The 22,606-nt window shown below is 39.5% G+C and overlaps 1 protein-coding gene across 2 annotated transcripts in view; it reads right to left on the minus strand.

The window, feature by feature from the left end:
• The window catches only part of LOC134658021 (dipeptidyl aminopeptidase-like protein 6), a 205,773-nt gene that overhangs the window by 8,517 nt on the left and 174,650 nt on the right, over positions 1-22,606 (minus strand). For both annotated transcript variants that reach the window (XM_063513622.1, XM_063513621.1), the window contains exons 7-11: positions 8,492-8,634; positions 7,945-8,087; positions 5,954-6,077; positions 5,526-5,761; positions 3,155-3,275 (exon numbers count right to left, since the gene is read on the minus strand). In XM_063513622.1, coding sequence (XP_063369692.1) covers positions 3,155-3,275; positions 5,526-5,761; positions 5,954-6,077; positions 7,945-8,087; positions 8,492-8,634 — 767 coding nt within the window. The remainder of the gene's footprint in view (positions 1-3,154; positions 3,276-5,525; positions 5,762-5,953; positions 6,078-7,944; positions 8,088-8,491; positions 8,635-22,606) is intronic.

The raw sequence follows: 22,606 nt of genomic DNA on the forward strand, positions 1-22,606 counted from the left end.
TCCCTGTGTTTCCTTAATTCCGTCCCAGGCGGTGTTAAGTCTGGAGAGGTCATTGTCTCTCCGATTTGCACCATAAATCGTCCGCAATAGACGCAAAGGCCAATGGGGTACAAGTGTGCAGGTAGATGTCCTGATATAATCAGTGGTATCGTCTAGGTAGTCAAAAAACTACATAGGTTTCACCAAGGCACTTAGCGAAAACGAGTTTTGGCTGAAAAATCCGAGTTCAAACTGGTTTTCACTAGTGAAACCGTGATTTCACTAAAGCTATACGGAATAAGTTTTTGGCAAAAATTTCATTTTTGGGTCAAGCTTTTATCGCTGACTGTACTTTTCTTACGACAGACAACTAATACTCATCGAGACAATTCTAAAAACCCCTAACACAATTAGGTTGCGTTGTTTCATCACAGAGGCCACGTCCTGTCTCCATCATCAGATCAGCTCGATGGTACCATAATATTGCATTGTCACCCGACTTACATGTGTATGCAAAATTTCAGCTCAATCGGAAACCGGGAAGTGGATCAAATTTAACTTGCAAGATTCCATTACATAGTTACATACAGGTCGACCTATAAAAGCTTGTTAAAAATATTTTTAACTAGGGAAAATGCTTTTTCACTAAATACGTGCTTTTCCAGTAACATAATATACATAATGTTTGTGTCAAAAGTAGTAAACCTAAACCGATATTTATTAACACTATTATGCCTAGGTCATCAGCCCGACACTTTGTTCGCCACGGGTAATTTACACCTGCCAGGCCTGTGGTCGTGTTTGCCGCTCCCGTATTGGCTTACATAGCCACGAAAAACGTTGTCGCCCTACCTGACACTGTTTCAATAGTCTGTAATAGACTTTAAGGCCAATGATGATGATGATGATGCCTAGGTATGATATTCTATAGGTATTGTGCTATTGCACTATTCATTAAATATGTATTCAGTCATGTAGAGAAACTTAAAAGGAACTTACGAAATGAAGTAGATATGTTGTGGCTTCTTAATACAAACAAACATTGGCAATCTCTCAAGCTGTCTTGAATACTATCTAATGTATTTTTTCTTAATTTGTTCTAATACCGCTATCCCGCACATAAATCGCGCATGTTAGCTTTAATCTGGCCGCAATAAAGATTAAAGCGAGGAAACACTACATCACTCGATATATCCTCGAGGCAACAAATCAAGCACATAATCTGCGGGTGTTTACCCCGCGGAGGCTGCGTCAACACAATCATAGACGTATTTGTTTGTGTGTTCGCGCGCTCATGAATATTGATAGACCCGGCGTACCTTAGTGTAAGGCCTGAGTGGACGCTCGAGTTGGGCGTGCAGCGGGGCGAGGCGTGCGGCGTGCATGTTAAACAAATGCAAGCGTACAGGAGCGGCCTTAGTGCACGCTGCCATAGAGAAATAAGTAAGACAAGAGTGCTCACTCCATACATCAGTTCAGACTATTAATTTCAGTGTCTACATCTAGCATCGAGTAGCGGAACTATCAGTAGCGGAATTGTCAAGTAGCAGTACTAATAGTTCCGCTACTCGATGCTAGATGCTAATAGTGTTTTTGGTACTAAAACTGATGTATGGAGTGAGCACTCTATGTATTTTTTTCTCTATGACGCTGCTCAAATCACTTGTGAGCCCGACGCCACGCTGCACGCCCCGCCGAACGCTCCGCTTCGAGCGTCCACTCAGGCCTTACACTTAGCCTCTAGCCACCCAGAGACCTATAAAAAGGTCTCCTGTTCCATTCAAATTTGAACTTTGTGTTGACAAAATAAAATTTCATTTTGTTTGGCAAGGTTTGACGTATGGGCGGCTAGAGGTTAGATAGCGAAGAGAACAAACGTGTGTGCAAAGAATAATGGTGCGTTAATTGTCTAATAGGCATATTATGCTCAATACGCATGACATGACATGATTAAGCATATAGGTACGTCATTTTTTGACACCGCCTGTAGTTTACACGTTTGTATTTATGGCTACGGAATCCTACGCTGAGATAAGTCTAATAAGCACTTGGCTGGTCTGCTAAGTTTTAAGTGTGCTATTTTAACTACTCATAAGCTTGCATGTAAGTAATTGACGCCCTTCATTTGTAATTATATTTTTGTTACAACGGTGATATTTATATTTTGAGTTTCGTATATTTAAAGTTAGATAATACTTTTAGATTCTTATTTGTGTGATATTAATGTATTTTAACTTTTAAACAAGAAACAAAAAGTACGTTAGCCGTATTGGAAAACCAAATTCAAGATTTAAAAGATATTTGCATGGATGGGTATGCATAATTTCATCGGAACCATTTTAGCAACACCCTAAAAATCTGTAAGCATACATCTCCCCCTGACAATAATCCTTTTCAATAATACAGTGGTATCTTTGAATATCAAATAATTTTACCGTACCTTTTACTTCGGCTAAAAAAGAGCGCTTGAATTTTTCCCTGAAAGGGACGTGCAGGAAAATACGTATTTGGGCACGAGAGGCCATTCTATAAATACAGAGTAAAATCGAATTAACTGCCCTTAACAGGGTCAACGGAAAACGAGCACGAATGTGTTGTTAAAAAGGATTTACCTTAAAATGTTTACCTTTCAGGCGGGCGTGATTTTAGAGTGGCATTTTCGCTTGATTAGTGTATTCAAAAATTAGAGTGTACTTATTCAGTAAATTATATTTTTGCTTTACCATAGTTCTGTAAATATCTCTTTATTTATGTGAGTATTCATAAGTTTTGGATGTATAAACCTACCTATTAGAGAGAAAACCTACAAATTATAATGGTTTCAACTGTTGAAACCAAACAAATGTTTGTAGTCTGTAGTCTGAAGACATTTTTTTAGTAATTGCAGTTTTTAGTATGTTATCAAATCGGATTATCAGTTTTGTTTTATATGAGGTAAAACAAACTGACAATCACAGTACAAATAGCTAAGAAATTAGCATGCGTGAATTAAGTGAAATTGTATGTTGTGAGATAGAAATTTAAATCATATAATTGCGTTGGTTTTTTTTTAATTTTATTGTATATAAAGTCATTGCGTTTTTAACCTCATTGTCTATTGTGGCATTGGATAATTATAACGCAATACAAAAAAAACGTTGATTACATTCCAAATTCGGGTGTGGTAGAGACCGACCTGTGTGTTACACGTGACGCAGTAAGGCAGCTTCTGCGGCGACCCGGGCCGGGGCGCTTCTGACGACACCATGTACAGATGCTGCTGCCCTGGTTTACCTTCTGGTATACCCAGGTAGTATCTGCAAAACAGAATATCGTTGAGGTTGCGTATAGTCTGTATTTTATATGGTCGATGGCAAATGACCTAGCAGCCGTAGTCCAAATCTGTTCCACCGTGGCTACATAACGATATGTCGCGCTTCACGATGCCAAAAATACTGAACTATAGATGTGGTAACAATAGATCTCACATAGAATTTTGTTTGAAATTGAAAGGTGACTTTATCAATAATGATTTTAGTGACGGTGCAGCATCACTGGATGATAGATTGTGCAGACGTTTGAGGCTAATCGTGTTTTCAAATCTTTTTAGGGTTCCGTAGCCAAATGGCAAAAAACGGAACCCTTATAGATTCGTCATGTCTGTCTGTCTGTCCGTCTGTCCGTCTGTCTGTCCGTCCGTATGTCACAGCCACTTTTCTCCGAAACTATAAGAACTATACTGTTGAAACTTGGTAAGTAGATGTATTCTGTGAACCGCATTAAGATTTTCACACAAAAATAGAAAAAAAAACAATAAATTTTTGGGGTTCCCCATACTTCGAACTGAAACTCAAAAATTTTTTTTCATCAAACCCATACGTGTGGGGTATCTATGGATAGGTCTTCAAAAATTATATTGAGGTTTCTAATATCATTTTTTTCTAAACTGAATAGTTTGCGCGAGAGACACTTCCAAAGTGGTAAAATGTGTGTCCCCCCCCCCCGTAACTTCTAAAATAAGAGAATGATAAAACTAAAAAAAATATATGATGTACATTACCATGTAAACTTCCACCGAAAATTGGTTTGAACGAGATCTAGTAAGTAGTTTTTTTTTATACGTCATAAATCGCCTAAATACGGAACCCTTCATGGGCGAGTCCGACTCGCACTTGGCCGCTTTTTTCATTTATTTGTCTGAACACAATTCAAGCGTTGTCCACTCCGTGTGTATACGAGTAGAGCCGATCCTCTGTCAAATGTAAATATCTCGCGCATGAGCGGCAACCGGAAACAGTGACATCCGCAAACGTTTCATAAGCGATACAATGGGCCCGATTCGGATTTTGTAATAGACATCTATTAGATATCTTTTAGACATCGCCAAGATACGATAACGATATGTTTAAGATCTAATCTGTCAAATTTGACATTTCCGCGATTCTGGAGATACTCTTGAACGATTTCCACAAGATATTACTTAGAGATCGAATTCACATCTAATAGATATCTAACACGATCTATCGTAAAAGTGACATTGGTTGCCCGAATTGCGCTGCAAAAAAGAACTAGTTGAAATCTAAACTATAACGTATCTAGAATGGATCTAGTACGTGTCGTCTCTTGTGAATATCTTGAAGTTCGAATACGGCAGTTAGTCAACGAAACAAGACTTTAACATGTTTTAAGTACATATATTTTATTCCTACGACATACCTACCTGTCGACCTTTAGTTATAATTGATTGTTATTAATTAGTATTCTCGGCACCCTTATGCTGTCCTAAATGAATCGGTCAAGGCAAACCAAGCCCAAAGGGCAAAGAACGATTATTGATTGACCATCAATCGTAACTACTTAGTTGTTGTCTTCAAAAGCAAGGAAAAGGAAACTTCGAGAGTTGGTTTGGTTGTTGTTGGTTGCAAGCGGTTAAATCCATTAGGATTTAGGTAGTTTTAGAACTACGCCCAACTGGCTAATCGCAATCTTGTTTGAGTTGAGGATACTCAACTGTTTACCGGCTAGTTTCGGTTGTTATGTTTCAGCTACGTCTTACTTACTGTCGGCAGTCAGTTTCATTGGTCGATAACTCAGTAAGGCGATAAAACGACTAGTGAAACTCATATTGGTGTTATGGAAATCTCTCGCACGCCAATGAAACTGAGCCTTTAACACGATTGTGCCGTGACAGTATATAGTGTACGTCTTTTTCTAACTGAATTAGAAATTGATGGGTAGCCTATCTTGTGCTTCAGTTTCGCATTAATAATTACATAGTATTAAACAAAGTCGCTTCCCACTGTCTGCCTGTCCATACGTATGCTTATATCTTTAAAAATACGCAACGGATTTTAATGCGGTTTTTTTAATAGATAGAGTGATTCAAGAGAAAGGTTTATGTATAATTTGTTAACCCGTGCGAAGCCGGGGCGGGTCGCTAGTTAACTATAAACTCGATGCATGTTAGGCGATTACTACAATATACCAAGCGCTGCTAGGCCGATTAGTTAACCTACAGTCACTTGGTAAAAGCATGTTTATTTGTTTCATACATCACTATAACTTACATGTGTTGATTAGCATGATCCCACGCCAACAGCTTGACAACATCGAAGCTGCCGTGCGTGAGTGGCAACGCCCTCGGCCCGTGAGCGTTGTGCTCGGCGCGGACGATGTGCCGGAACAGGCCGGCGGGGCCGTCCCTGATGGGGGCCAGGGTCACGAGCGCCCCGCCGCCGGCCGACCAGAGCGGCGCTGGCGCAGACTCCACCCAGCTGTCCGAGCTTGATGATATCCTGTACACCTGTCAGACAAAAAAAATAGTCAGGAAGACATCAGCAGACACCTGTCAGACAAAAAAAAATAGCCAGGAACACATCAGCAGTATTCAGAATGACGTTCTCCATTGCCTCAAAAACACTAACGCCATCACGTGTGTAGGTACGATTGAATTAGTTTGAAAAGTATCTCGTTAACAATTATATATAGAACATACCTCTTGGCAGTACCACATGGGGCTCTTGCAGACGGACACGACGGAGAGGTTCTGCGTGCGAGTGAGCCACACCACGCACACTTCTGTCAGTGAGACCCATTGCGCGCTTGTGAAGTAGTAGTCGCTACAAAAAAAGTTAGGTACTTCGCTTACAACAACAATAAACATAATATCATGTTTCCTGATAGTCGTGTCATCGAACGGTCTCATCTTAGCGAAGAGTCTCGACTAACACTTGAGACTCTCGCTGGGTGGTTGGATCAAGGGTCAGATGCAAAAGGCGGTAATTTTGGACACGGCGCGTATAGTATGACGGTTCCTCACTCTGCGGCCCTAACCACCAGCAGTTTGGGCCCTGCCCCGCTGCCGGCGGCACCCTAGGTTAAGTTTTTTATAATGTCTGTATTTTTATAAAGTTTTGTATATTTTTGTAATGTTTTCCGAGTGTTTTTATATTGTACTTTTATACTCACATTGTAAAACTCTAACTAAGTTAAATAAACGAGAACATAATATCTACTCGTAAATAGAAAGTAAGACCTTTTTCCTAAGCCGGCTTATTCAATGAAGTAGCGATATAGTAATTAGGGTAAATTATTATTAGCAATCGAGTTTTATGGAGTTTCTGTCGTGACACTTTGACGAGGTGTACCCAGGTAGGGTTTTGTTATTTAACTACGGATATTGTAGTCAGGCTAAATATGCAAAGCACCGGAAGTATATCTGTTGGTGGTATAAGCCAGCGGGACACCGCATTTATCTTTGGTTACCTAAGCCTCCCGGCTCTATTTGTCAGGCTTACACTGGATTTGCGAATCTATTCTTATTATACATATTACTATCTTTCCTATACGGGATTCAGCTGACTTCTATCCAAATGCCTTTTATAAAATAAAGGTAAATAAAACCCGACGGCAAAGATCCTACTCCATTACAAATGTATAAAATCGGGGTTTTTAAAATCCTGTTAGTGTAGGAACGTATTACATTCGCAGTTCACTTGTATGTACTTGTTCCATTATTTACTAAATGTTTATTACGTAAAAAATAAGTACCTTAATGTCAAGGTATATAAGATCAAAAACGTCCTTATAGTGTACCTGGGTTAATCAACTTTTTCTTGTCACATGATGCTATGGTTACGGTCTCCTGAACTCTCGGACTCTTAAATTTCTAGGTTTTTCGTATTTAAATGAACCAAACTTGTATTTTATGGTAGTTATACCTTTCCATAATGTGACATCTACTGAGCATGTTAGTAGAACATGGTACAGCAGTTCTTCTAACAATGTATGCTACTATTGTCTCCTCGTTGATGGGACAGAATAACAACAAGAAATATAGTTGATTGACCCACGTATTTTTAGCAATTTGTCCATGGCGATATTTAATACCTTGACTGTACAAAAGACGGATTCATGCACACTTTTCTCGTTTTGAAGCGGCTGAAATTCAGACCTTTTGAAAACATGTCATGTCATCCATATATCCAACACGTGTGCTTCGCCGCTTTCACAGACTCGCTTTTTGTTCCCATCCACCTGATATTTCAATCTCAGAAGTAAAGCAAAGCAATAAATATAAAGGAAGCAGAACATATCCTTTTATTTTGATTGCACAAGGCAGTAAAGCCGCGGAGCTATAAAGGCCGTTGCCAACTGAATGCTTCATGCGAAGTTAATACCTAACAGATTGGAAAATATGCGACGAATTTTATGGAACAGGTTTTCATTGAAAACCATTTAGGTACTCATTTACATGGTTCAATGTTTATTACCATATTATTTTCTCGTGTTTATAGGTATAAACAGAACGTGCTGGGCTACGAGTTATTAAATAAATTGTAACAGGGAAGACATCTCAATCGACATGGTAATAGATCGATACCAACAGATATAACTTCAATTCCAGCTGATGCATTGAAAAAATATCAACATGTACAAACACTCAATAGCAACGAAAATATGTCTTGTTGTGGATGAAATGCTCACCCATCTTCAAGTATACTCTTCGGCGGTGTTAAGTGCCTGGTGCGTATGTGTTTCGGGTCTGCTATGTCGGCTACCGTGAGCCGCACCGTGGGGTTGATCGTGCCAGGTTTCGGGTACCTTACGCTTCTGATCTCCGGGTATGTCTATAATAAAAGTGAAGAATTGGGTATCGGCTTATGCCCAGAAAAAAACAAATACTTCACATGGATTACATCAATGTAAGGTGTAATAGTGAAAGGAGTAGAATAGATTATCTGTCATTCATTTGCATCATTTTGCATGTTGATTTCAAGTATGTAGTTATCGCTAACGTGGTGTAATAAGGAACCTTGAAGACTCGGCAAAACGCCACCGCACCTCAATTACGAGCGTATGATTTCTGGATGTGCTCCCGTCTAAGTAAAATCTGCTGTCAATGTCCGTCAAACTTAGATTTTATTCTGATACTTATGTGGCTCACAACTTGTGACCTTGGCACGTTCAACTGTGTATACAATAGAAGCCTGTTCGCACACTTCAATCAACGTCTTGCAAGGAGTACGTGTACCTTCGCCGGGTCATCAGTGTCCAGCGAGGGCCCGTACCACGGGAACTTCTGTTCGAGCACGAGCGTGTCGTTGAAGGTGGCGTACAGCACCATGTGACCGTCGGCAGACATCCACAGCGCCGACCGCGTTTTTAGGATCTCCTCTGTAACAAATGGGAATGTTTAAATATCAACATGCACCAGAGAAGCAGAACGCGCGATGATATTGCTTCCAATAATACTTGACTGGCGCGATGACCCAAATGACCATAATACAATGAATAATAGCCATGACGACTGTCTAATTGTATCATGTACCTACTTCTTTGCCAACAGGCTATGGTATTTGACTATTGGATTTGTAACCGCTTACGAGTGTCATTAAACAGGCTAGTCATTCAATAAGACGACGTAGTGTAATATTCTTAACTTTGATCCGATGTTTTCGCGTAGACTAATTTGTAAATATCTAGTTTTTCAATTCTGTAATCTTATGTCCTTTTTCAAGAAACTTTATCAAGCATTTAATTAATGCATTTACCATTTCTTTTAACGATGAAACTTCTAACGTATGTTAACTTTATGATAAAAGAAAGTGGAATAAAAACACACTGTTATGACACATAAAATTCACAACAAGTAAAGTCAAATAACCTATTGCGATATAACTTCTCAGTTGGCATTTCCAAGGCAGGATTATACCAAGAAAACCTATTTTCAGTAAAGTCCGGACGCAACGCAATTCTGAGCAATAACAACAGAAGTGCGGGTAATACGAGTCATAACAATAACAATAACATAATTTATTACTGCACACATTTCAGAATACTTGAACTCAAATAATAATACGAGAAACAGATGGCAATCTGCATTCACGTAATATATTAAACAAAGAGAATGTGTATTGTGAAGTAGTACTAAGTACTAATGTAGTTATGTATATGAAGTGACCAGAACAAATAGTTTAATATGATATTGGATACTCTCATCAAGTCAAATTTATTTTATTAAGAATATTTAGTAATTATAACTCTACGATAATATTTTTTTGCTAATGGATATTTGATTAGTTAGACCGACGTTAAAACTGACCAAATAAATCGTTAGTGTTTGCTTTAATTACAAGATAAGTGAATAAAGGCTTGCATAATAATGGCATTAAATATGCTGATGATCTGAAAACAACTTTCTTCTGGAGAAAATCTTGGATATGCCCGATTCAGATTTAAGAACATTTTATGGTTTTAAGCTGGTTTTGATACTACCTTGAGGATCGCTCACGCTAATTGGTGCATGCGAAATAAAGGGAAACCGCGCATGAGATGCGCGCCAATCACCAAAAGCAAAATCTTCGTATAAAAAACCGGCCAAGTGCGAGTCGGACTCGCGCACGGAGGGTTCCGCACCATCAACAAAAAATAGAGCAAAACAAGCAAGAAAACGGTCACCCATCCAAGTATTGACCCCGCCCGACGTTGCTTAACTTCGGTCAAAATCACGTTTGTTGTATGGGAGCCCCACTTAAATCTTTATTTTATTCTGTTTTTAGTATTTGTTGTTATAGCGGCAACAGAAATACATCATCTGTGAAAATTTCAACTGTCTATCTATCACGGTTCGTGAGATACAGCCTGGTGACAGACGGACGGACGGACAGCGGAGTCTTAGTAATAGGGTCCCGTTTTTACCCTTTGGGTACGGAACCCTAAAAATCATAATTTGCTAATTCTGAATCGGGCTCAAGTGCAGGCGTATCGGATTTAGCTGCTGCTACATAATACCAAAGAGAATAGATGGTATAGAGGGGTCCTGTCATAGTAAATTTTGTAGTTACAGTAAATTTACTGCCATCTATCGACACACGATTAAAACTCAAAATGAAAATGTATTAAACTATCAAAAAATGTTTATACCTATATGGATAAATTATTTTATTATTTTTATATCATTTCGACCCATGTTCTTTCACTGATACCTATGTGTTAAAATTGTTAAATATGAAACGGTGTCGTCAACGCCATCTAGCCGAGCATAGGCCAAAGGTGTGTGCGCCATCTGTCCGAGAATGACTTTTTCTTGATTTCCGAGGCACGTTTTTTCCTTAGACTTTATTAATCTTATACGGAGTTACATATGTCATTGATAATTTATTACATACGCTAAAAAGAAAAGTCCTCATCATTGGCCACAGCATCTGTTGTAGATGTTTGTTGCGGCGCTTGTGGGTTTACGGGGTCTCGCATCGCCGTCGATGGCTACAGAGCTAGCGCAACGCTTATCACCGGTGACTGCGACTCCTCGTGTTGAAAATAAAGTCACACTAACGATATTAAATCGGCCAAGGCCATTGTCCAGGCGGCCTAGCCAAGGTGACAATCGCTTGCGCTTCGCCATCGAATCGCTTTATGTCTCTCTATCACTCTTCCATATTAGTGTGACAGTGACAGTTGCGTTTCGTTCGCTACGGAGCGTAAGCGATTGGCATGTTGTCTACGGGGCCCACAGACTAGACATCCTCTAGACTGAGCATAGTAACGCTACCCCCTCTGCCACTTATACGGTAGTTTTACTCCATCTTCGAGTCAATCCCGTGCTGCGATTGGTCCGTGTCTTTGAACGGACCAATCACGGCACGGGATTCGCTCACCTCGTCCCCCCGCACTCCCGTATTTTTGGCAGCATCGGTTTCATAAAATAATTGCTCTAAACTCCGTCTAGAGGATTCCTAGTCTATGACGGGGCCAGCCGGTCTAGCCAAAATGACAATCGCTATCGCTTCGCCATCGAATCGCTTTGTGTCTCTATAACCCTTTCATATTAGTGCGACAGTGACAGTTGCGTTTCGATCGCTACGGAGCGTAAGCGATTGGCGTGTTGGCTACGCGTCCTGGTCTGGTGAAGTAGCAAATGTGCATGTGCATGTGTTCTAATGTTAGCGCGGCGCGGCGTCAGCGTGCAGTCGGCTGCATCTGCGTCAATGCACGCAATGCCAACCGAACCGCTTTTATTCACAGGGTGAATACACTGATTAGGTTTGATAAACTACATGTTTCTAGTTATTACAAGTTTTGTTTGAAGTTTCTTGTTCAAATTTTAATAATTAATAATCGTATCAATAACTAGAGATGAGAACTAATTTTTTTTTTATCGAATACCAATGCATTTTGTGTCAAAAATGCAGTACATTTAGACACTTGAAAATTTAGGAGTCAATCACATAACTTAATATACTTGCCCTATTTCTCTTTTTAGTCTGTAGGTATTTATTTATTTTATTTATTTATTTAATAAATCTTACAGCTATCTTAACAGTTTCCCAATGCGATAGTTAAGGCAGGCTATTAACATTAAGAGCTAATTACTTATAAACTAGGTATATACTATAATTACTATAACTAAGAATAACACAACACAAACAATGTAACCTTTACTTCGACCAACACGGAAGGGACGCGGCATTCGCACTATTTCCCCTCTGCCTAGGTACAAGATCAACTGATCTAGCGCGGGTAACAAAACTAGTTGCGCTCGGATTTTAAACTAGACCGAGTCCAGACGCGCTAGTGAACACAGCAGCAGAAAAAATGCCAATTGCTCGGTTTTTTGTTGTAAAAAGAGGTCGGGGACATCAAATTTACAAAAAGAAGGTGTTACATTTCACATGTAATATTTTTTTTACATATCATACGTTTAATTACATTTAAACACAATGATTATATTTTAGTTTCATGTAATTGTTAGATTTATCGATTTTTCTCGCCCAGTACAAAATGCGGATCGTTCGAGCGACAAATCCGACTTCTCATCTCTTGACGAAAATGTGTTAGTGTGCGTGTTGTGACACTTGTGACTCGTCCGTACACAAAAACAGATCGAGGTGTGCAAGATTTGTCTGTGTAGGGTGTCATTTTCTATGTATTTGTGTCGTCATTACAGATTGGATTTTGTATGTAAGTGTGTGAGAAGTGCGACTGTGTGCACGTTCCCCCCCGCGAAAAATGGCAGAATGATTTGAATGTCAAGATATCGCTTGGGCCTATCCCTTCCGACGTGTCGGAAGCCCGTGTTGATCGAAGAACCTTTACAAATTCACTTTCAGAACAATAAAATACGTCAGTTCAATTGGCAACTTGGTTAAATGTGCGCAGGGCTCTCGTCCAAGGGGCCGTGTGCATCAATCCGGTGCGCGCGTGCGGCTCGGCCAGCAGAGGCGGTCTGCGCCTCCGCCACACGTACCGTGGCGGCGCATAAACACCTATTGTCTCTAGTAACTCTGGGTTACTGATCTTTCCTCGCACTAACTGAAATATATAAGAGGCTAGTGCCAATTCCCTTCTAACCTCTAGCTGGTTATATCCCACCATTCCGAGCACAAACAGGGTTGGGTACATTCGAGGATAGAAGGGGTACACTCCATACAACTTTAATTATAATAATTAATTTAAATAATTCGGTTCTTTTTCCTCTCATCACATTTCATAATACCTTGTTTTGTGAAAATATTGCGTTTCTTGGCTTATTTTGTATCCCTCAAAAAGGTAATGGAATTGAAGTATCTTGTTTCTTTGTTTAGGAAATGAATTCTAAATTAATTTTTGCCAAGGCATTTCAGAAATATTAATTAATTATTGCTTCCACAGTCTAAAGTGAAGTATTTTTGGTTTTATGAGTTGTTTTTCTTTAGTTTTTTTGAATACAGAAAAACACAGCATAACGTTGAAACTTGAATTACACGTCAATTATTTAATCCTGCTACGCTTTTACCAAGTTTTATAGAAATCGGAACAAGTCATATTTTATTTATTGAACTTTTGCTCCCCTTTTCTACTTTAAAACCCAAATTGACAACCAAGTTTTAGTTGATAAGAAATTCCAGTGTCTATTCGTTGTAGAAATATATTAGTACATAATCATGATCGAATATTCTAATCACATCAACCTTCATTCACCCTGTGTGTCGTCTGTCTCGTGAGATGATACTAATAATATTAGCAGCTGCTAACCTACATCTCTCGGTCATTCACCTAAAGTGATGTAAGTGTAATGTAATGGAGTGTATCATCTTGTCGCTTAGCTACTGTCTCAGAAACCGATTAGAATTATAAAAATATCAACATGATTTGATGACGATTTGACATTACCCGCAGTGTACACTCGCTTCTGCTCCTTGGTGCCTTGCGCACTGTTAGTCATGTACCTAATATTAAGTTAAGATTTTACAAATTAGAATTGACGTCCTGGTAGACTCGGTACGGTCAGACACATTCAATTACAGGCCACTTCTGGCCACTTGATGTTACAAAATAGTGCTGCACGGATAGCATGGACGCGTTTTTATCGCCTGTCGTGTTATGCGTCACTTTCGCACTTACAACTTATTAGAACGTGACAATGGTGACAGGCGATAAAGGCGCGACCATCTAGCCCTACTGGCCTTTCCTGACTGAAGAGAAGAACACTGAACAGGGTATATGATGAAATACATTCAAGTATCTAGACCAAGTATATATACAGGGAAGACATTAGCTTGTTTTTCTTGCAGATTCTATAGGTATGTTGTTACGTCTATATCGACTGTCTTCACTAAACTTACTTACTAAACTTTACACAGCACAGGCGACAACGCGACGGATAGGACGGATGTTATTGAAGAAGCCGCCAAAAAATATTTCGTGAATAAATATGGGATTGCTTAACAAAGCGTAGACCCATAGAATAGAATCGTTATCTTTATGCCTTTCCTTATGACAAAACAACTACATTTGGTTTCCTGATGGCAACATTTGGGCATGTCCAAATAATCAAGAAATTTCAATCACATCCAATTCCCTGTGGTATTTACAGATGTAGTGCATTATTAGATCTACAGAGACAATTCTAATCTCTTATTGTAGCAAATTTAGTCTACATTAAAAACTTCTTGAGAAGGTACTATCACAAACTAAACAAAGTTGCGTTCGGCGCTCGAGGTCTCAAACTTGGATTGGATTGGAATGGATTATTCATCATAAACAAGTCTGCAAAAAATCAAAACTACCGTATTTGACGCAAACGCTAAATGCATAAAGTTACTGGATTATCTCTGATTATAATGACAACTAAAGATGACTAAGATTCGTCTCGTTTTCTACCTATCCACGGCGGCGTTGCGTTTCTAATAACGCCATATAATAACAATGTTGACGGTGTCTACGCGGTTTGGTATGGAGATTAACAGTAACTACTATTGCTTGTCTCCGGTTCGGCTAATGTAACGCGAGCGACTCTTCGGGCTGCGACTATCGTTAATGTGTTTACTGTCGGCTCGCGTTTCCTCTTCGTTGGTTCTGCTCTCCGTATAGTTAGTAGTGGAAATAAACTTTCCATATTCAAGGTTTGCATATACATCTATTTTATATATAGTAAAATAAGTTCGCTTGGTTGACGAAGCTATTATGCGTTATCTTCTTAAAGGATCTAATTAATTAACAAGAAGCATGTTTACTCATAAGTATGGCATCACAGTATATAAGCGCTTATTATCAACCGTGATATATGATTTGAATTGTTATTGATTTAATTGTCAACAAAGCTAGATTTTGTATCTCTTCATAGTCTTAAATATATTACCATTATTTCAGTGAAATGATCAGTAGCAAACTATCGTACGCTACTTTAAGGTAAATAAATACGTTAAGATACATTTTAAGATGCCTCAAAAGCTTAGTTCTACCTAATGTCTATTCTCAAGCTTATCATTGTCCAGTTGACAGTGATTTTATTCACCGGCCAGTCGTAATAGTTCACAACGTTGTAATATTGCCTTCAATATCTTTACAGAAATACAATGAATATACATCAGAAAGGATCGAAAATCGTGCTTTCAAGTTTACTCATGACTACAATCCCGTGAAGACAATAACTTTTTTATACAAAGCTCTATTGGAGAATTTGATGGAATCGATATGAACTTCGAACAATGGATATTCTGAAAATTTAAGTGTAATATCTTGCGGATAAAAACCCAGCGCCTAACAGATCGTGTCGGGACAATGGTTTATTAACTTCAAAAAAAGTCTAAGTGATGAAAAATTATCATTTAAATGGGCCTCCGTTATAAATGGCAGACGTTGCGAGGTTGTGGTACCTATAGGTATCTTTCCGTTACACACGGGATTTTTCTCTTTAGGAGCACGATTAAAGTTTAGGTAGTCAACTCAATAAATAAAACATAGTAAGAAATTACCTAAATTGTAGCTCTATTAGTAGACACATACAGGTTTTTAGCGATACATTGTGATATTCACAAACATTATAATTCGCAGAGCTATCGAGGCCGACAACGGTGACGAGAGTTGCCTGACTTCAGTTCTTGGACTAGAATAATAATAGCACCTTGACTGAAATCATTTAATTACTACTTACCATATTCAATTTAAAATAACAACAAAGACTTAGAGAAAAGCCAAGCTAGCTACGTTTCAAGATAAAGATACAATTTTCTAGATAAATCACAAAGATTACTGGGAGTGCAGCAGTGACAAAGAGCATTAGGCATCTAACTCGGCAGGCCGTGTGTCACGCGGGAAGCGACTCGACTCGCGACATCCGGCAAGAGATTATCGAACGCGAGGAGTGATAAATAACTTCAGCTTATGGGATAGTTATTTTATATTGTTTCCCGACGGACGAAGCAGAAAGGGCAAGGTTTTTCGAATGTATTTGTAAATGTTATTATTTATTGTATAGCTTTCAGCCACAGTAGCTTCACTTCTTTTAAGTATTATTATTATTTATTATCGAATCACCTAAAGGTTGTTCGTTGAATGGATGCTACAGCAAAACATTCAATCAAGCTAAGTGTAGGTATTCGTAGATATTTCCGTTTATTTAAGTATTTACATTAAAAATACTCATTCGGGCTGTATTGAGAGGTGCTCCGAAAGAACAAGGCACACGCTATGAAAGCCTTCATATGTTACAAGCTCCGCTGGCTCATTAGCTTTCATAGAAAAACGTATAAAAGCTGGTGCACAAAAAGCTTTGCGCCCGAGTGAGTTTGCGCCGAGACTGCGGCGATGGCAGGAAAAGCTGTTAGATTTTATAAAGGTTTTGCTGCTATCGGTGCACCGAGGTCATCCGGTGCAAGTGCATCTGAGCGAAGGAAACATGTTGGTGCACGTACCCTAATCTCATTTTCACTAAAGCGCATCTTCATATTTTATTAATGCTTGGTCAGACTATTTGCTAATGCAATGCATTAATTCTGCGATATTAGTAAAAAATGAGATAAGTATGAAGAAAGAGAACTTACTTCTTCTGTTTACGTCGAAAGACAAGCACGAAACTACATTTTTTTAAACGATTTCATAAAAGGAGGGTTTTACGAATTAAATTTACCAAATCATTCTTTTAAATAGGCATGTTTATAAATAGTAGAGCCAGCCAGATTACTTAAAATGTGGTAAAACGACTGCAATACCAATTACCATTAGTAAAGTGGCTATATAAACTCGCAAATGTGATTGTATTTTCAAAAGTAAGGGACCATAAATTTTCTGCTTTCAGGTTATGTTATTAAATCTCATGACTCGACTCTGTGCCGTAAAATGTTAACGTCACAGTTTATTAAGTGGCAACAACTTGCACGGCTTTAAAACAGTGTACTGTGCTACACTATGCTACTACTATTTCAGTCTCTACTGGTCTGGAAAATTTAATTTTCATTTAGATTTTGTAGTAAAAATTGAGTAAATACGAAATTGAATTTAAACCTGACAAAAACAGCCGTATTCGAAACACTTCTTTGACACTGACATATCCGATCCATATCGTTTCAATATTTACGTATCTTATTGTTCGAATACTGCTGTAAGTCTAAATCTTTCTTAGTAATTGTCTGAAATATTTTAATACACCGATGGCTTTGGTAGATGCATAGTTGCAGAATCTGTTTCTGCACTCAAAAAGGCAAAAGTTCGAATCCGAATCGTTGGAAGTCATAAAACTCATAAAGTTACAACTTACACAAGCTATTTACAAAGTACTCGTTATTCCGAAAGAGATGGTACGAAAAAGCCACTGAAACGAAAGAAGTCTATTCCAAGTTTCATCTACAGCAGTTTGAAATTCGATATTATCAATTCCGCAATCTTTTTCAATATAACGGCACTGAAGATGCGAATTGGATGGTACAAAATCGACACAAGATAGAGTCTGGCAGCGCAACCAGTGTTCTGTAGGATATTGCTGAGCGTTTTTTCAGAAAACAGGATTCGTATTACACTCCTTAAAATAAGAACCTATTGAAGGTCATTTGAACTTGAATATTTTTTTGGGTAAAAACAATGCCAGGAAATGTTTCGGTGACATTTCATTTCTTTTTTCAATTTTATTATATTCGTTTTAGGAATACGCTCCTGCGGCCAACTGGTCCGTAATAATACTAATAATTCTACTTTGCGTTATTTTGATAATCGAAGTCGGAATGCAGACTGAAAGTTAACCGCGGACTGAAGGTTCTTTAACAATTTCAAAAATAAAGATTATTTTAATAGTTTTTTAATTATTATAAACAGATTTGTTGAAAAACACGTGTAAATGGATATGTATTGAAAGAGTCTGCAGGAAAACTCCAGCGGTTGGCAACAAAAAGGGTTCGTATCATTACAAGACAGCCTTCAAACTGCCAGCACCAGTTTCCCGATATCACTTGTTCACAAAAAGCCCATATGCTTACAAATTCAAGGCATTTAAGCCCTTTTATATACAAACAGAGTTGTATAAATGAAACGCATCGTCATGCCGCTACAACGAAACGAACCTGTACATTAGCACAGGCTATTGAAAATTATATAATGTGTAGGAATATCTGACAGGTTCTCTTACGATCTATTGCGCCCGAGATTTAGTATAGCTCGAAAGAAAATATTTCATAGTGTCGTTTTTTATGGTATGTAGAATCTTGCATATTTATTACACAGACAAAAAGTTTTAGTATCTACCTGGGGAGCAGTACATGACTATAAATCACAAGAAATAATGTAAGAACGCCCTACTGCCAGCAAAGTCGAATACTCGTATAACTGTGAGGGAGAATTTTATTACAGCATTACCAGTTAACATTGGAAATCCATACATAATATAACTGAGTACTTGAGTAGGCATGCCGTGACAAATTACAAAATACTGTCGTATAATATATCACTTATTTATGTTCAGTTGTGAACACAATCCCGGTAATGGAGGTAGAATCTGTGGAAGTAAATATTAATGGTGCAGAAGCTTACTACCACCAATTTTAACTAACAGCCGTATTCGAACAATAAGATACGTCAAATATTAGATATTGAAACGATATGGATCGGATATGTCAGTGTCAAACAAGTGTCAAAAGTGACGTTTTTGTTTAAAGAAAAGAAACGTTTTATCTTATTGTTCGAATACGGCTGTAATTTGAAGTCTGGATTCAGCGTCTAAAATTCGATATGATGATTAGTTTTTAATAGTACAGTAAGCTTCAGAGTTAAGTGACCCTCCCTGCAAACAATTGTTTATGTCACTTGTGTCACTTAACTCTGCAGTTTACTGTACGTCCCAACATTTTGTTTTGCATTGCACGAACAGAGGTGCCAAGCAAAATGGTGAAAATGGAGTAATTTTCACAAGAACCTTTTATAGACAATCTGCTGCAAGATGAAGTTACCAGGCGCACAGATTCCGGCGAAGGTAGACGAGTCATTAGGCAGGTAGCGCTCATTTACAACCGGCGCGGCGGCACGGAACGATCTCGCGCCCCCGGCCAAATTAAAACAAAACACCTCGCAAGAGGCCGATGAAATATCCTAAATAACGTTCTTTAAGAATATAGCGGCAGTTTGTCATAATAAAGCTACAGGCCGATTATGTTTATGTTTAACGCGTTGATTGGGCTAAATATTTTCTTGATGCTGACAAAATTCAATCAGGAATTTCGCTTGCATTTATTAGACACGACACGATTGATTTGACACGATTCATGATCAACATGAAAATCATATCCAACTGTTAAACCAAAATCGACTCCTAATGTCCTTTAGAGACAAGATTTTACGAATTATGCGTTCAATCAGTCGCTTTACGCTCTACCAAAAATGATCACATTATTAAAGTTTATTATTGTTGGCAAAACATCGCTAGTTGAACTTTCTGTTCCCAAACTTTTCTTTTGGTTACCAACCTAAGTCACACGCGGAGTTTAAAAGTTTGCTGAAATCGAACGTTGGCAGTTGAAAACTTACTGGCTGATAATTAACTTGCAGAAGTTAGCTAGACTAGTCCAATATAGTGTCTTTAGAGTTTTGAACTAACACTAATCGACAAAAACGTTGGAAGTTAATTAACTAATTAACTGTGCATGGAACTGACATTAGAATTAATTTTCTCTCCCATTTCCCCACATAATATGTACCGCAAAATTTAACATTTTGAGAAAAACTTCTTGAAATTCGGAGCATCCAAGGCAGTTGAGCCACGCGTGCTCGTTATACTGTTCCGATCCGAATCGAATTTAAAATTGGTGCAATTTATGTAACCCTGGTATCTCGGCTGGCCTCTTGGAGGAGTGCCATACGCGGGAGTTAGTTATCGCAGAACGTGGAGCCAAGTTTTCTTTATTTATACGGGTAAGTTTTATGATAAGTAGTTTAGTGGAGCCAGTTTTAAGGAGATTTATTTAAAGAATGGTTTAGCAGATAAACTCTGTGAGCAAAATTATCGATCTTCTTTAATTGTTGAGCCAATTAAGAGATTATGGATATTATTTATATTCACTAAGAGATTGTACCTAATTGATTGCTTCGATATACAAACTTCTAAAATAAAATAATAAAGCCAGTTTAATAACTTTTTCACCTCAGCAGCTCGAACAAGGGTACTTTGCTACTTAAAAACAGTGAGCAAAATCGCATTTTGCTCACTGAGTGAGACAAAATGAGCAAAATGCGATTTTGCTCACTGTTTTTAAGTAGCAAAGTACCCTTGTTCGAGCTGCTGAGGTGAAAACTTAATTGTTGGTATATCTTAAGAAAACATGAGTGAATAGAGGTAAGTGATGAAGAAGGAATACATTTTTCGGGTTCTCTAATATGTTTTCACTGCTGAGGTGAAAAGTTTTGTGAACTACACGAGATCAAAGTTATTTACATCTCGTGCGCTTTTGAGTCCCTTACTACGCTCAAGATTCTAAATTAGATTTACTCGCTACGCTCGTGAATCTAGTATAGAATCTTTCGCTTGCACGGGACTCAAAATAAGCACTCGAAGAAATATCAAACTTTGATCTCTTGTTGTACAAATAACTATGTGATGGCGCTGTAACAGCGCGCACACAACATCCCGCTTCACCGCCACGCGACGCACCAAGCCATCGCGCTTCACCGCCGCGCAGACCACCCACGACGATCGGCCCCCCGCCACTCCGCGCGCCGCACCCCGCGAGCCACTATAAAAGCGCGAGCGCGCGTCCGTACCGTCGGCAGTCGTCCTCGCCGCCTTCTGCTGTGAGCACGGCTCTCCCACGGTTGTGCCGGCCTGGGGTTACCGCGTAGGCACCCGTTCCTTTGCTTCCCCCCTATCCCGTTCCTGCGTCTCGGTTGTGCCGGCCTGGGGTTTCCGCGTAGGCACCCGATCCGCTTCCCGCCTATCCCGGTCCTGCGTCTCGGTTGTGCCGGCCTGGGGTTTCCGCGTAGGCACCCTAGATCCAGGATCGTCCTGTATACCTATCCGTCTTCATCCCCCTTACCCTTTGGGGATCCCGAGTATCCCAAATCGCGTGTAGCGTAGGGATCGCGTACCGTAGTGACTAACGGAGTCACCCCGCGCCGTCTTAGCCTAGGATACCTAGCCTTAAGCCCTAAATAGTTTGGATTCAATAAACCGGCATAAAAGCCCGTCGATTATCATTTTGCATCTGTGTTTCTATTAGCTACCCTGTACCCCTCTCTCCTCTGAGCTAACTAGGAAACCCTAGTTCCTGTCTGGAACTGGGGAGTTGTATGAGGCCACGCCCGCCCCGGCGAACGTGACCCCATCACATCTGGCGCCCAACGAAATAACTCACGTAGGAGTCTAAACGGTATCCTGGAAGGAACCGGTGCTCGAGAGGGACAGGAATAAATAAATAAATAAATTTTTGTACCGTAGGGCCCTTAAATGTGCCTTTAACAAGTTTATTTCAGGGGAGATATTGCGCCCCACCCGCCCGTTCAGGTACCCGCCCGTACAGCTACCCGTCCGAACATTACAACCGGCCTGTATATGCAGGCACCAGAAGCCCAGAAGGCACCAGACTGCAGGTAACGACATCAGGTACCTGGCAACCATACCGGTAGGTACAGCAAATGCCTACAAGTTGGATATACCGGCTAAAGAAGCCCCAATTAATACAAGAAGCTACGAAGTGAGACATCCCGACCGAGGGTCTAACCGTGGAGGAGATACGAAAAGGCCTAGCAGACATCCTGAAAGAAGAAAACATGGCAGAAGACAAAGCCAAGGTAATAACTAAGTTACTAAAAGAGTGGAACCTGTCATTTAGGACCACAGACGACGCCGTTGAATTCATAGAGAGACTGGAGGAACTCATTAACGCCAGTAACGTCGAGAAGGAAGACATACTACCCGCCTTACCACGCATCCTGCAAGGCAGAGCACTATTATGGTACAGGAACAACTCGGAAACCTGGAGCAATTGGGATCAATTCCTAAAGGTATTTAAACAGTATTACTACCCAATCAACTACGAAGAAGACTTAATGGCCACGATCATAGCAAGAAAACAGAGGGTCCGAGAAAAATTCACCGACTATGTCACAGACATACAGACGCTAGTACGCAGGTACGGGAACCTTGACGAATCAGAAAAATTACACCGCATCCATGAGAATATGCTACGTAACTACAAACTATACATCAAAAAACAAGACTACAAGACCCTACCGGAACTATTAAAGTTAGGAAAGGAGTATGAAAATATAACAACATCTACGGACGACACCATGTCATCACCAGAAACGTGGCGGCAAACCACCGAATATGGAAAGTGGAGAGATGAGGAAAAACCGGAACACACGACCGAAGGTAGGACCAACGGACGACACAGCGACCAGAGACCGAAAC

The sequence above is a fragment of the Cydia amplana genome, chromosome 21, assembly GCF_948474715.1.
Source record: "Cydia amplana chromosome 21, ilCydAmpl1.1, whole genome shotgun sequence".
NCBI classification, from domain to species: domain Eukaryota; kingdom Metazoa; phylum Arthropoda; class Insecta; order Lepidoptera; family Tortricidae; genus Cydia; species Cydia amplana.